The sequence below is a fragment of the Grammomys surdaster genome, unplaced genomic scaffold (genome assembly GCF_004785775.1).
Source record: "Grammomys surdaster isolate TR1022 unplaced genomic scaffold, NIH_TR_1.0 192, whole genome shotgun sequence".
Lineage (NCBI taxonomy): Eukaryota > Metazoa > Chordata > Mammalia > Rodentia > Muridae > Grammomys > Grammomys surdaster.
In genome coordinates this window covers 146,951-162,821 of record NW_021604637.1, presented here as the reverse complement: position 1 = coordinate 162,821, position 15,871 = coordinate 146,951, and the positions used below count along the sequence as shown (strand labels likewise).

Sequence of the window (15,871 nt, the reverse complement as noted above, 5' to 3'; positions counted from 1 at the left end):
GGAGAAGAGATCCTTGGCCTCATGAAGGCTGGATCTCTTCTCCCACCTATGCCCAGCAGGGCCCTCCACTCTTACATATACAGCTGAAGCCATGGATCCCTCCCTAAGTGCTCCCAGGCTGGTGGTTTAGACCCTGGGAGCTGTGGTTGGTTGGTATTGTTGCTCTCCTCATAAGACCAATATTTTAAAAGAGATATATTTGGTAAAGAAATTTTACAAGATCAATGTAAAATAAATATTTTAAAAAAACTTATAGCTGTATTGCTTCTCATTGCTTTTATAAATAGAATTTGGTGTTATAAAGGTCTGTTTTTTTTGTTTTTTGTTTTTTTGGTTTTTCGAGACAGTGTTTCTCTGTGTAGCCCCGGCTGTCCTGAAACTCACTCTGTAGACCAGGCTAGCCTCGAATTAAGAAATCCACCTGCCTCTGCCTCTCAAGTGCTGGGATTAAAGGCGAGCTCCACCACCACCCGGCAATGTTATAAAGTTTTAAGCTCACAGGAAATATTAGTTTAAGTACAATAAGAAAGACAGCTCTTTAGCTGTAGGATACACCACAGTGGAGCAGATTGAGACTCAGCTGCTTATCCAAGTTGACATCTTTTTATTTTGTTTCACTTTTTTTGCCTTCAGGGGCTAGAACCTGGGTCCTCATACAAGCTAGGCAAGTGCTCTACCACAGAGCTACACCCATAGTCCTACAGTGTTATCTTGATGTCAGAGCTAATAAATGTGTACACTGGATAAAGTATATTCATAAAATGTTATTTTAAAAATTTTCAAACATTTTTAGTACATTATATTGTCATTATTAAATGAATAAATAATGTTGGATATTAATTGTATTTTAATAATTATTTTTAGAACCTGCCTTCAGGATCATCACGGGTTGGAGCCATTAAACTTACCTACATCTCAAAGGTAGACTTTATATACTATTTTAAAAATTAATTAAATTTTTTGTTGATCTTTGATATTTCTGAGACAAAGTCTTAACTATGTAGCCTGGGCTGGCCGTGAGTTTTCAGTCCTCCTGAGTGCTGGGATTACAGTGTGTGCCACACATGCAGCTCTCATTATGTTACTGTCATATGTGATTTCTGCCCTAGGTAGGAGTGTGGACAGAACAGAGCAGCTTCTCTCTTTCAGTTAGCAGTGATGCTCAGGTTCTGGGCATGCTGAAGATATGACAGTACTTGACTACTGTTGTTAGGCAGTTCTTAAAGTTGATAAAACTGGAAGGAATATGAGTTTACGTTATGGGATGTGACAAATTACATAAGTAATATTGCCTTTTATGATCGGGTACAGGAACGTCAAAAAGGAGAAATTGCCAAGGTCAGTGGCAAACCTGTAATCTAGCTATCAGGAAAGTGGAGGCAGGATTGCTAGCTTGAGGCCTTGCAAGACATTGTCTGAAAATTAAATGATGAATAGAAAGAGCAGAGAGAAGTCAGCTGACAAGCTGTCTCAGAAGTTCTGGGGAAGAGTTTTTAAGTTTATATTAGTAGTTAAACATTTTCCCAACTTTTAAAATTCCATTGCCTCTGACATTTTGTTTTGATATATTTTTGAGATTTTTATCTTTATTGTGTGTGTACATATATTGTGCTTATGGATACCTGCAAAGGCCAGAAAAGGGCATCGGTTCCCTGGAGCTGGGTTAGGTGGTTGTGAGCCACCTGGTACACAGGTGTTGGGAACTGAAATGGGGGTCTCTGAAAGAGCTGCAAGTGCTTTTAACCTGAGCTGTCTCTTCAGCCCCTGTGATTTATTTTGAGGAAAATGTGCATTGTCATCATGTTGAAGGGATAAGGTGGTTTCCCTTTTCACTTCGATTTACTAATTTTTGTTTCTTAAAATTGATTTTGTAGTACTGAATTTCTTGTTTTGTTTTTTTTTGTTTTTTGAGACAGGGTCTCTCTGTGTAGCTCTGGCTGTCCTGGAACTCTGTAGACCAGGCTGGCCTTGAACTCAGAAATCCGACTGCCTCTGCCTCCCAAGTGCTGGGATTAAAGGCATGTGCCACCACCGACCGGCCTGTAGTTCTGAATTTTAATTTTTAAAAATTTGGATTATGTATTTGTTTAATAACTTTTTTGTTTGTTTTTGCTTCTTAAGACAGTGTCTCATTATATATATATATAACCTTGGCTGACCAGGAACTCACAATGTAGAGTAGTCTGGCCTTGATTCAGAGATCTGCTTGCCTCTGCCTCTAGAGTGCTGGGATTAAGGGCATGTCATACCATTCCTGGACTGACTGACTTACTTATTTATATATGTAAATATATGCAAATATATTTACATACTCATTTGTTTGTTTTGTTTAGACATGGTCTCTCTAAGTAGTCTTGACTGCCTTGGAGCTTACTTTGTAGATCAGGCTGGCCTTGACCTCACAGAGATACAGCTGCCTCAGCCTTTCTAGTGCTGGGATTAAAGGTGTGAACCACTACAACTGTTTGTTTTTAGTGTTTTGTAAAGTTAAGATTAAGTTACTGAGGTGTTAGCCCTGGGGGCTTGTCTGTGTGTGTAACTTTGTTTTACAGAATAGCTATGAGCATCTGTAGGTAACTTAAATTATGAGGTGCAAATGGTAGTGACACACTTAGTATTGTTGATGGTGGTAACACAAGTAGTACTATTAATGGGTGACTCAGTATTGATGAGCTAATGCCGTGGTCTTGTGACAGGTGTGGATTGCTTTAACAGTACACCAATTTACAGATGTGCCTCTATTTCAGACACCTATCTTTGTAGGTAAAATACTTTAGCAGTTTTACAATACAGGCATTTGTTCTCATTGCCAAAGTAGATTTTTGTTGTTCCTTAGACTAAATATATGATAGTTATATATTTAAACAATATAAACAGTTCAGCTTAAGTTGAATTGTTAAATTTTAGAAGACTAATATTTTCTGTAAGTTGAGACATTGAAAATAATTTTCAGAGTGCCTGGCAGCCTGCCTCCTGTAGAGATGGTTACTAGGAGAAGTAGGATTTCATTGTAAGAATGAACTCTGACCCCAGTTTTGCTTAGTTGCCCATAGGACTTGTACACTAGGATGCAGGCATACTGCCAAGTGCTTTCACTGTCAACAGAGTGATGTGAAGAATTAGTTGAAATAAGCTGATGAGAATGGGATACTACCTATAACTCAGATATTGCCTTATATTTTAAGATAGGAGATTGTTCTTGAAATGAAGTATTATTTAGCTTAGGGAAGCAGGCAGGGAGTGGCTACTGTTTCTCCTCTGTCACTCACTGCTCCTGTTACAATGTAACTTTTTTGTACAGTACTTCTCTTTCCTCTCTGTCATGCAGCTTTCTGTAGTTTGCATTGTATAATTTTATTGTTCCAGTTTAGGCATGCTGTTTTCCCCTACAATTTATTCCCAGAACAAACTTCGCCATGACTGGGCTGTGAAGTGTAGTTGGGATTCATCAGGAATTCTAGACTAGAATTCATTGTGAAATACAAAATATGGGTTCTGTCACTGGGGAACAGCCCATCAGTGATCATGCATAGGGTTCTGAAGGCATCGTACTCAGAGGGATAGTATTGAAGTCATGCAGCTGGTCGTTTCACCTTGTTCTTCATTTAATGACCTCTGAACCAGTGGAGATGGAATGCCGTGTTGACTTCTCAAAGAGACTAAGGCCTTCTGGAGTCTTGGACTTCAGATAAACATGCATGTAGTCCACCATCTTTGCTTACTGTTGGCTGTCAACATAGAAATATGAGGTTTGGGAATATTCATAGTTTCTGCATTCTTTGAGGGCATGTTGTAGGTCATGTCGTAGGTCATGTCAAACAACATAGACACATAGTATTTGTGTGACATAAGGCTTGCTGGTATACTTTCAACTTCTTCATGTTTCTTGGAGAAAAGAAATATATTCAAAGAAAATGTGGAACCAAAAAAAAAGAAAAAGAAAAGAAAAAAGCTGGGCTGTGGTGGTGCACGCCTTTAATCCCAGCACTTGGGAGGCAGAGGCAGGCCGATTTCTGAGTTCGAGGCCAGCCTGGTCTACAGAGTGAGTTCCAGGACAGCCAGGGCTGCACAGAGAAACCCTGTCTCAAAAAACCAAAAAAAAAAAAGAAAAAAAAATGTGGAAGCATCATTTGTCTTATATTACAATTGGGACCCAGGTTTTATATATGATTTTCTTTTTTTTTTTTTTTAATATTTATTTATTTATTTTATTGATGAGTACACTGTAGCTGTCTTCAGACACACCAGAAGAGGGCATCCAATCTCATTACGGATGGTTGTGAGCCACCATGTGGTTGCTGGGATTTGAACTCAGGACCTCTGTAAGAGCAGTCAGTGCTCTTAACCACTAAGCCATCTCTCCAGCCCTATATATGATTTTCTATCTTTAGGTTGCTTTTAAATTTTAATTTCAGATTGGTATGCTAACTGAGAAATTGTGCATGTGGATGATTGCATAGTCTTGCAGACTGAGTATTGCAGTGTTTGGAGAAGGAGTAACTCAGACTTCTTTTTCTTACCAGGTTAGCGATGCAACTAAGTTACGGCCAAAGGCAGAGTTTTGTTTTGGTAAGTAGCTATGTTTATATTATTTTATTTTCTAAATGATATCATTCCACCAACCTCCTCTTAGTTGTTTTTTTTTTAAAAAATGTTTATTTGTGTGTGTGTGTGTATGTGTGTGAGCGTGAGAGAGAGAGTATGTGTGAGAGAGTGTGCATGCACATAAGTGTCACGATGCTCATGTAGACATCAGAGAATAATTTAGGAGTCAGTTACCATAGTCCACCATGTGGGATCAAGGGATTGAACTCAGGCTCAGCGCCTTTGCTTGTTGAGCCATTTTGCCAGCCCTGCTTGTTGCCAGCCCTGCTTGTTATTTTGTTTGTTAGACTGATAAAATTTTTATCATATTATAAAGGAAAACAGCCACAAGACATAAACCTATGGCTTAATGTATTATTCTGTGAGAAGCTCCTTTACAGCCATCATCCCGGGTAAGGGTTAAAACTCCAGCTGCCAACCCCCAAGTCCCTTCTCTCTTCTCATCTTAGTTCTAACCTGCTCTGCACTTCTGTGTAGCTCTTATGATCTCACCTAGCAGTATTTCAGGTAGTTTTTAGCTCTGTACCTTGTATTCTCTGTTGACCACATAAATAAAAGACTCGGTCTTTTGTGAGGGAAGGATATTTACAGCTGGAGGCAGGAAGCATTGAGGGTGGTAGATTGATGAACAGGTGCTTGCTGAGTGCCCAGGACACTTTGGCCTGTGGGAATGTGTAGTGTTGGTGCTGGCTGACAGATACAGTACCTGCTGTTACCCTTCCATCAGCATCATTCCAGCAGTCAGTAGATGGAGGGAACATAGAGGGGAATGCGTCCTTGGATGAGGACATCCATGCTGGGCACCCAGTAAACTGCAGACCACTTTTTACCACTTTTTAAGTGACGAGACATAAGACCTCATGGGTGAAGGTGTGCAAGAGAGGAGAACATGCTGTATGAACTGGAAGCAGAAGTCAGTGTGGTATGTTGACCAGTGCGTGTTGTTATTTTGAGAAAGGGAAGAAAGTAGAGAGCTCCTGAAGTGAACGAGGATCCTGGCTTCGTGCACGGGAGTTAAGCAGATAGATGAGTCGTGTGGCTTCTGAACTACTGCACTTGAGGTCTCAGTCTGGGACGGAGCTGATGATAGTGAGAGAAACTAGAAGACCATTAGAAGAGAAAGTGCAGAGACTTGGAGATTTGGCAGCCACCCAGGCAGAGTCCATGCCCTGGCTATTATGAACAGTATTGACAGGGGTTGCAGGTATCTCTTTTGTATGCTGATTTTATTTTCTTTAAGCTTATGCCCAGAAGTGGTGTTTTGCTGTTGTTTTTTATATGTGTGGAAAGTAGAGGTAAAAATAGAGGGGGTTAGGGAAGAAGAGAAACAGTGTGGAACAGGATCCTGGGGTGTCATGCTTAATCTTGATTGTCAAGTTGGTGGAAGTTAGAACCACCATGAACACAACTCTGACCCAGAGGTGGGAAGGTCATCCTAATGTGGGCAGTACTATAGTACTATTACATGGTCTTGAGGAGGACGTGAGCAGAACACACCCGTTCATCATTCTCTGCTTCCTGACTGGATGCAGTGTGACCCACCACCTTCTCTTCCCATTACCATGCCTTCCCTGCCTTGATGGGCTGTATCACCTGGGACTGAAAGCCAGAATAAATTGTTCCTTCCTTAAATTGCTTTGTCAGATATTTTGTTGTTGGAGTGAGGCAGGTAACTAAAGCATGGAGCAAGAGAAAGGTCCAGGAAACGTGAGCATACTCCTGGTACAGTCAGACCCTCTTGGCTTTTACAATTAATGTGCATTAATAAATGGAGAAGTTTAGAGTGTGTTAAGAGAACCAGTGGTAGGTCAAGATTGCCACCCTCTCTACGTTGTAGTGGTGGAAGGGACAGAAGATAAGATTGACCAATTGGTATAAAAAGGGACTATTGAAGTTTAAAGAAAAAGGTATTTTGGGAGCAGAATTAATGCTGATTTTTAAGTTCTTTGCTCTCTTCAGTGTGTAAGAGTGACTTTGTCCTGCAGGTTGATGTTTAGAGCAGTATCTGATGGCAGCCACATGTGTCCAGTAAGGGAAGCTATTATGAACAGACTGAAGTTAGCAACTCAAGAGGCCTACTAAGAAGCTCTTGTAAAAGTTAGACATTCGCCAGGCGGTGGTGGCACACGCCTTTAGTCCCAGCACTTGGGAGGCAGAGGCAGGTGGATTTCTGAGTTCAAGGCCAGCCTGGTCTACAGAGTGAGTTCCAGGACAGCCAGGACTATACAGAGAAACCCTGTCTCGAAAAAACAAAAACAAAAAAACCAAAAAAACAAAAAACAAAAGTTAGACAGACATTCGCTGCAGATTAGGATTACAGTTACTAAATAAGAGAATGTTTCAGAGCCTTGTAATTGAAAGGTGTCAGGGCTCATCAACTAACAGAGAACTATGATAGTGATAGTTTGAGTATAAACTGAACATCCATAGTCCTTGGGCCTAGTTAGAATAGTGATTTTAGTTGAAATCAAAGATTAAGATGAACTTTTTGTTAGTCCTTCTCATGGTTTGATAGTCATTCTTTCTTTCTTTTTTTTTTAAATCTTATATTCAAGATTTATTTATTCACCATTGCTCTCTTCAGACACACCAGAAGCGGGCATCAGATCCTGTTACAGATGGTTGTGAGCCACCATGTAGTTGCTGGGAATTGAACTCAGGACCTCTGGAAGAGCAGTCAGTACTCTTAACCACTGAGCCATCTCTCCAGCCCTTGATAGTCATTCTAAGTGGCATCATCTCTCTAATTGCCCAGAAACAGTGAGAACGAGAAATACTCAAACCTTGCCTTTGATAACGGGAAGAGACTTGAGCAGGTGATCCCCAGTATATAAATATGGAAGTGAGTGGAGGAGTGGTAGCTAAGTTTGCAGAGCAGAGAATGACCAATGAAGAGCTAATCATTCAGTGTCTGCCCCACCTTTCTCTAATAGGCTAGGTAATGGGGCTTGTTTGGGGGAATGGGGAAAGCTACAGTGAAGGGGGACTAAGAACAGGTTCTCTGTTTGGATGTCTTTAGAACAACTGTAACAGCCTCAGCAACAACAAACAGCCTCTAGTCTCTGTCTCCATCTGGCTCCCGTGGGCAGCCACCCTTCCCCCAGCCCAGCAGGGAATGGGATGCGTGGTGTCTCCAGAAATAGAAACTAACACTAATCCCAGAGAAGGGAAGGAATGAGGCATGAAACTGGAAAGGAGGATTAAAGGAGAATCTGAATACTGAATGCAGCCCTGTCCTGCCTGCAGCCCCAGGGAACCTGCAGCCAGCTGCTGCCAGTGATAGGTGGGTAGAGCCTGCCTATCCTCAAGAACTGAGGAATGATGCTGACATCTGGATATTTCCACTAGGGGAGCTTGCTGACAGTGAGTGAGCTGTGTAAGGTCACAACCCCACAACCCAAAAGGGTACAACCAGCCTTTTAGTCTCTCCTTTAAGATAGTAACAGACAGGCCAGATTACTTAGTATTTGAGGAGAGTTATCAGACAGAAAAAGAAACAAGTAATGTAAAACTCAGGAGAACAAAATTTTTTTAAAAAGGGGGAAAAAAGTGAAATCAGCAGAATGTAAAAGTGGTAATAGAGAAAGCTGTGCGGCAATCTCACTTATAAACCTCCAATCCCAGCATTCAAGAGGATAGCAGGTCCCAGACCAGTCACTACATACTGACACTTTCTCAAAAATTAATTAATTAATTAATTAATTGAGGAAGAGAAGCCAGGCAAGTGAGAAAGGGCCTGATGTGGCCACACTTGAGCCACAGCCATTTATGGATCAGGAGAGAATTTTTGCTGCAGTTACACTAATGTCTGTGCTGTAGTTTTATACATTTATTTTATTTGCTCTGTTTGAGCAAAAGTAAAGAAATAATAGTAAAAAAGATTTGAATAAGAATGTACTCAGATGGGCTGGAGAGATGGCTCAGTGGTTAACAGCACTGACTGCTCTTCCAGAGGTCCTGAGTTTGAATCCTAGCAACCACATGGTGGCTCACAGCCATCTGTAATGGAATCCAACGCCCTCTTCTGGTGTGTCTGAAGACAGCTACAGTGTACTCACATATATAAAATAAATATATATCTTAAAAAAAAAGATTTACTTTATTAAAAAAAAAAAAAGAATGTACTCAGATGAAAAACCAGACCAGCCTCTCATACTCAGATTCGTCTGAAACTCTTTCCTAAAAAGCTTGGCAACTTAGAGGGGTCCTGGCCTTGTGTTTGTAGTCAAGGCTTTCTCTTCCTTCCCAGTCTGCCACGCTTCCTACATCTCATACACACCTCCTTCCAGTAATTCACGCTCTTTGGAAATCTGAAGATGGTGATAGAAGAGGAATACTGTGTCCATTTCTTTACATTGTCGCTGTCTCTCTGGGAAAGGAGATCGATTCATAGATGAGGAGATCAGGACTCAGCCTAGATTGTTCTGGAGGCCTCAGATATGATACTATACTCATACAGATATGAGCTGTCAGCCGCCGTGATTCCTGGCGTCTTAGTTTGTAGCAGATGTCTGTGTCTCTTGTCATGAAATAAAAGCATGTGAGATTTTACTCAAGCCACAAGTTATGTCAAGAGTTGCAGGTTTTTTGTTTGTTTTATTTTTTAGTATTGGGGGCTAGAGATGCAGTCCAGAGCCTGTGTATGGTTAGCAAACTTTGAGCCATTATGTCAAACTGCAAGGAGTTTTAAAATTTAGTTATGTTGGCCTCTTGTTTTTCCTTAAAAAGGCCCTTATATAAATATTTCTCATTAGAAGTATGTGTATTATACATTTGCTTTGTGCCAGCTGTTGCAGTACACTATTAGATTTTTTTTTTTAATTTTTATTTTTAAACTTACTATTTTATTTTGTGTATATGAGTGCTTTCGTTGTAGGTTTGTCTGGGCACCAGGTGTGTGCCTGGTGGTGCCTGTGAGATTTCCTTAGGACCAGAGTTACAGACAGTTTTAAACGGCTTCAAACAATATTTTGGAGAAGTTTTGAAAGCATACTGAACTGACTGCTGAAGTTAACAACAGCAGCTGTTTGTTGATAGACACAGTGTCTTTGGGAGTTCCTAGTTGTGCTGAAATACACACACACACACACACACACACACACACGCGCGCGCGCACACACACACACACACACGTTTTAATTTTCTATTCATATACAAGTACAATTGATGACAGTTTTTTTGCTTTTCAGATAAATTTTTCTGTGACACTTCATAGAGTGTACTTTGATTTCTTCTCTGTGACCCTAAGCTTAGTATCTGAGTGCTAGTATATTAATTATTCAGTATTATGGTGGAGACTCTTCAAAGTTGTTTGTTTACATTTTGTTTTGAGACAGGGTCTCTCACTCTGTAGTCCTGGCTGTCCTAGAATTCACTGTGTTGACCAGGCTGGCCTTGGACTCACAGATATTGGCCTGCCTCTGCCTCCTAGAGTGCTGGGATTAAAAGTGTGTGCTATCACATCTGGCCTTGGAAGTTGGTATTTGAACAATATTGTGGCTATTCAGATGCCTTGGCTCCTAGAGTAGTATTTGATTTTCTACACAAATGCTATGATACAAATAAGTGTGATTGAAGAGCCCCTTATGGCTTGTAGACACCTATTTGCAGATGTGTTTTATGAAGTGAATAGTCTCAGGCCCCAAGGGGCCATTTGTAAATTTCATAGATTTATTTATTTATTTTTTATATATATGAGTACATTGTAGCTGTCTTCAGACACACCAGAAGAGGGCATCAGATCTCATTACAGATGGTTGTGAGCCACCATGTGGTTGCTGGGAATTGAACTCAGGACCTTTGGAAGAGCAGTCAGTGCTCTTAACCGCTGAGCCATCTCTCCAGCCCTGTACATTTCATAGAAAGTGTGCCTTTAATCCTAGAATTTGGAGGGCAGAGCCTGGTGGATCTCTATGAATTTGAGACCAGCCTGGTGTGCATATTGAGGATATAGGCCAGCCAAGGATACATAATGAGACTGTATCTCAAAGAAAAAAGGTTTGTTTTATATTTTTTTGTTGTTGATTTGTTTGTTTGTTTGGTGTGTGTATAAAAGCTTTTATTTCTTTTTTTTTTTTTTTTTTTGGTTTTTTGAGACAGGGTTTCTCTGTGTAGCCCTGGCTGTCCTGGAACTCACTCTGTAGACCAGGCTGGCCTTGAACTCAGAAATCCGCCTGTCTCTGCCTCCCAGTGCTGGGATTAAAGGCGTGTGCCACTACCGCCTTGCAAAAGCTCCTTTTAAAATTAAGTACAGATACTGTTTTTGGGCTAAAAATATTATAGAGGCTAAAACATAAAGATGTTTATAGGCCTAATTTATGGAGGTTTTGAAGTATATGAAATCTACAAGATTAAAGGGAAAACTGATAGGATATTTGTTTTATCAAAGACACCATATCAAAGTGAGAATTCATGACAGACTAGGGAAAGTGCTTGTGATAAAACTATTAAGTTCATAGAAAAGATCCTGCAGATCAGTAAATTATAACTGAGCAGCTCAAGAGAAGTGAGCAAAAGAATATACAAAACTCATGGAGCAGATGCAGGTGCCTGATACACACACAAAACTTAAATTCAAATGAGGTCTGGTTATCTAATTGGCAACTAATTAGGTCACTAATAGAATGCTGTATCAGTTAGGGTCCGTTGAATAGAACACCATTTGAGGCATTTCTCAAGGTAATTATTACAGGTGGTTAGATGTTGCAGTGACTCAAACATTGGAGACAGCATGAAACGCTCCACTCTGGGGCGAGGAGATAGGAGGAAAGAGGTAAGACATAGCCTTAGGTCTGGAGGAGCTGCTACCAGGAAGCTGTGAAATAAAAGGTTTAGACTCAGCCCCCAAGCTTCAAGACTTTAAGCAAGGATATATATTTAGCACAGATGCTAATAACAATACAGATGAGAGATATTAGAAACCTTGTGTACACAATTGGGAAGATGCTTCTGTGTAGGGGTTCAGGGTTTTTTGTTGTTTTTTTTTTTTTTTTTTTTGAGACAGGGTTTCTCTGTATATCAGCCCTGGCTGTCCTGGAACTTGCTTTGTAGACCAGGTTGTCCTCGAAGTCACAGAGATCCACCTGACTCTGCCTCCTGAGTGCTGGGATTAAAAGCATGAGCCATCATAAAAAGAAAAATTTAAAGTTATATTTTAATAATTTTAAAAATTAAAAATTATTTTACTAATATGAGCATTTTCCTGGCATATATGTCTGTGTACCATTTGTATGCAGTGATTGGAGACTAGAAGAGGATAGTAGATCCCCTGGAACAGGAGGTTCAGACAGTTGTGAGCTGTCAGGTGGGTGCTGGTAATTAAAGCTAGGCCCTCTGGAAGTATAACCAGTGCTCTTAACTGCTGAGCCATCTTTCTAGTCCCTCCAAAACAACATTTTTAAATGTTAATTCTCTGTGACTCAGTAACTCTGTATGAAGAAAATTATTCCACAGAAATACTGGCCGGAGTATGGAGGAATATTCCCAAGTGATGTTTTATTGTGATGGCCTGTGTTAACTGCAGTATGCATCATTGGAGGACTGACTCACTATTTAGCAGTATACTCATTTAATGAAGACTGGCCATAGAGTTTTGCCTGTGTAACTCAACGATGAAAACAGTGTTTTAGATTTTGTAAAATTTAAGAGTTGCAGTAAAACCTTTACAGATGTTCTAAACAGAATTTGCAGGTAACAAGTCTAATATTTCATACACTTTTTTTTGACAGTTATGAATGCAGGAATGAGAAAATACTTTCTACAAGCTAATGATCAGCAGGACTTAGTGGAGTGGGTAAATGTCTTGAACAAAGCTATAAAAATTACAGTAAGTATTTTTTTGGAAACTTTTCCCTTTACAGAAGTAATGTTTACATTATGAAAATGTGTTTAATGTCCTCAGCTTACCAGGTTTCATATTCAAGCTTGGTGTAAAAGGTGAGTTCTGATTGTGAGCCATTTTCTAGTGTGTGGGGACTTTAGGCTTTTGAATGGTTTTCACTTGTGTCCCTAGGGAGGATCCACATTTCTGTGCATGCTGATTGTGTTTTTGTTTTGCATCTAGAGTAGGATAAGAGGTTTTGACCACCTACTGCGAGGATGGTATAAGCATTCTCCTTTCCTAAGCCATGAAAGGCAAAGGAGAAGGTGGGTGTGGACTGGGGAAGGTACAAGTCTCTAGAGTGAGTCTAAAGAGCTGTGGTAAGCAGAGGGGCCTTCCTGTGTGTTCTAGTGATGTGTGAGGCTCTAAACTCCTTCTCTTCCCTGCCCTCTCCCCTGGAGTTGCAGGGCCTGCTATTTTTCCCTCCTGCTGGTGCTACAGTGACTGCTGTTAAACTCTTTTCTTTTGGTTGGTTTAAAAAATGAACACCAATACTTACTGATTACTTACACTGTGCCAGCAGGCAGGCTTCAGATGGAAGTTCCCCTTAGCTTTCCAAAGATGAGCTGTGAGTCTAGAACTTAGGCAAGCTTAGTGGTCCCTAGATCCTGAATCTGCTGTGCAGTAAGCAAAGAACCCCTCCTTAATGTCAGCCAAGCTTTTCTGAGCAAGTTGCTGCTGCTGCACACATGGACTGCTTCCCTGCATCTTCCCTCCTTACAGAGTAGACTGCCTGGGAGGGAGTGGGAAGGAGCTCCTCCTGTGTGGGCTTGTATAAGTAAAGTTTGTTCTCACTGAGTACAGTCATTTACTGGTCCTTATCTACTCATGGCCAAAGAGCATGTGCCCTGAAAATCAATGCATGATGTCCTCATCTAAAGTGAATGATTCCATGTTTATGCCACACTGCAGCAGAGTTAAGATAGCCAACCAAGGCTGTTCTTAGTTAGATCAAATTTTTTTGTATTGCACCAGAACAGCTTGTTACCACATGACAGAAAACGCCCACACACCACATCTGATCTGTATGTGAAGCAGAAGTTATTTTGGGCTTGTGCAGTTTCAGGAAAGCAATATTTTGAACAGATTCAAAAGTTTATGTTCTTACAAGGTTTTAGTTGATCACTTTGAGCTCCTAATAAATATTCCCTACCAGGAAGATATCTTTATGAAGATTGTATGTAGTGCTTTTTTTTAATTCATTTTTCACAGTTTACAGTAATAAGCAGAACTGGCTTCTTTTAGTGATTTGGAGAAAAGTAGAATGAATAGACTCAGCACTTTCTCAAGTTGGGATGCCTTGAACTGTTGCTTCATTTATTTGTGGAACTGAGTTTTTCACGTGCCACTGCATATTTTTCAGATGAAGGAGAAACTAGCAATTTTTAAGGTATAGGCCTTTAATTGGCTCTTGTGATCTTACAGCTTTATTTTATGTGACATTTTTACTGTTTCCATATGAATCTTGATAAAGATTTTCATGATTATATAGTTCATATTTAGAAAAGTGGGATACAGAAATCATCGGTGAAGTAAGGGATGTGAATATAGAACTGGTAATTGACTGGAGCCAATTCCAGGCAAACAGGAAAGTGAGAGAATCCCAGGCTTTAATAAGTTTTGTTTTGTTGGTGCTGGAGAGATGGCTCAGTGGGTAAGAGCACTGACTGCTTTTACAGAGGACCTGGGTTTGGTGACCTACACCCACGTGACTCCAGTTCCAGGGGATACATACAATACCATCTTTGGCCTGCAGTCACAAGACATGCCAGTGGTATAGACATATAGTCAAAACACCCATACATATAAAACTAAATTTAAAAAAAAGTTCAAAATAGATATTTTGTTAAATTCTTTAGAATAGAAATTCTGCCAGTTTAGACCTTATAGGCATTTTGCACATTTAAGTATATTGAAGTATGATATGTCTAATTTCATATTTAAATGGACAATAATTTACATGTAGGATCTTTGAAAAATTAACCTTCCCCATTTTAATACACATGTAGTTTACCTTCCTCTTGAACCATTCCAAATGACATTTTGTTCAACTAATTTAGTGATCTGCCAAGTACTATGTAATCTATATGCTTAAAATTTACAGTTTGTTTTTCAGAGTGTGGTTTCAGCTCAGGGATTGTCAGCGCATTGTGGCTAAGAGCATGATGATTAGTTGAGTGTTCAGTGGTAGTAGTATACTACCATAGTGCACTGCCCTTCACAGTTATCGTCTGTCTGTCCAACATTGTAAATTCTTTCCTAAATATTTAAAGAAGAAAGAAGAAAAGATTTATAAAAGGTCAATGTTAAAAGAAATAATCTTGAAGGATATTTTTACTGACTTGTTTTAAAAGTCAAAATTGGAAGCAGGCTTTCAAATATGTGTTAGTCTCCTGTCAATGTGGGAGCTCCTGGTCCCATGCTGGCTGAGAGAGGAAGATGCCCATAGTGTCTCCTAAGCAGAAGTCCACTACTTCTAAAGTGTCTTTGTCCATCGTAAGTTCTAACTTACAAACTAGGCTTTTAAAGTTGTAGCAGGAATTTCACAGTTACTATTATTATTATTATTATTATTATTTTTGAATGACACTAGAACAAGTAAGCTGAATATTGGTTTAAAGAACGAGTGTTAACCAGGCCTTTGCCAGCCAGACAGGTGAGATGGAGAGACTGCAGGTCCTGCCACCCAGGAACACATCAAATACTTTAGGTCGGTTCTGTCCTCTAGCTCTGCCCTCATTCCTACTGAGTGGAATTTCACTCCCCTGTAACTTTTGAGAGGTCTGTAACCTTTTATTTATGTTAGTCATAAATGCTGGTGTCTGTTTTACTCAGTTTTCCTCCTCATTATTTTCTTTTCTGATATTGGAACAGTCTGTTGGGGTCACAGTAAATGCCTGCTAAGAACACATTCAGATCCCTTCTGAGAAATAGTCCCATGAAAAGCAGGGGAAGAAGCAAATAGAACAGAAGCATATTTGGTGCCCAACGTTTGTCCTCTGCCCTTTGATTTGGCTCTCTGACGCTCAGCAACATTTGGCTGATTTGCAGGTGGGGTGGGGGTTCTTTTTCTTAGTGTTTGGATTTGACTCACTTTCATTCAGAGTTGTTTTTGTAAATTCTAAGGGAGTTATTTTATTTCTGAATTCTTTGAGAACAAGGTAATTTCAACTTAAATAATTTTTATTGTAAACCGTAGCTCAAGTATTGGGAATTGTGCCCTGTTTAGACTTCATTTGAGGGCTGTCAGCAGTGGACCAATTACACAGGAAAGGATTTTTAGCATGACCTGTTTTGTTTGTATAAAGAACTTTTCAGAAATCCTTAGGAATAGCAGAACCCTCACCTGGAGGATAACTGCTGCTCCTCTTGAAGTTCACCAAAGAG

At 40.0% G+C, this 15,871-nt stretch overlaps 1 protein-coding gene across 4 annotated transcripts in view; it reads left to right on the top strand.

The window, feature by feature from the left end:
* Window positions 1-15,871, top strand: part of Plekha1 (pleckstrin homology domain containing A1) — a 55,219-nt gene that overhangs the window by 19,246 nt on the left and 20,102 nt on the right. For all 4 annotated transcript variants that reach the window (XM_028769425.1, XM_028769428.1, XM_028769426.1 and 1 more), the window contains exons 3-5: window positions 865-921; window positions 4,524-4,569; window positions 12,333-12,430. In XM_028769425.1, the coding sequence (XP_028625258.1) occupies window positions 865-921; window positions 4,524-4,569; window positions 12,333-12,430 (201 nt within the window). The remainder of the gene's footprint in view (window positions 1-864; window positions 922-4,523; window positions 4,570-12,332; window positions 12,431-15,871) is intronic.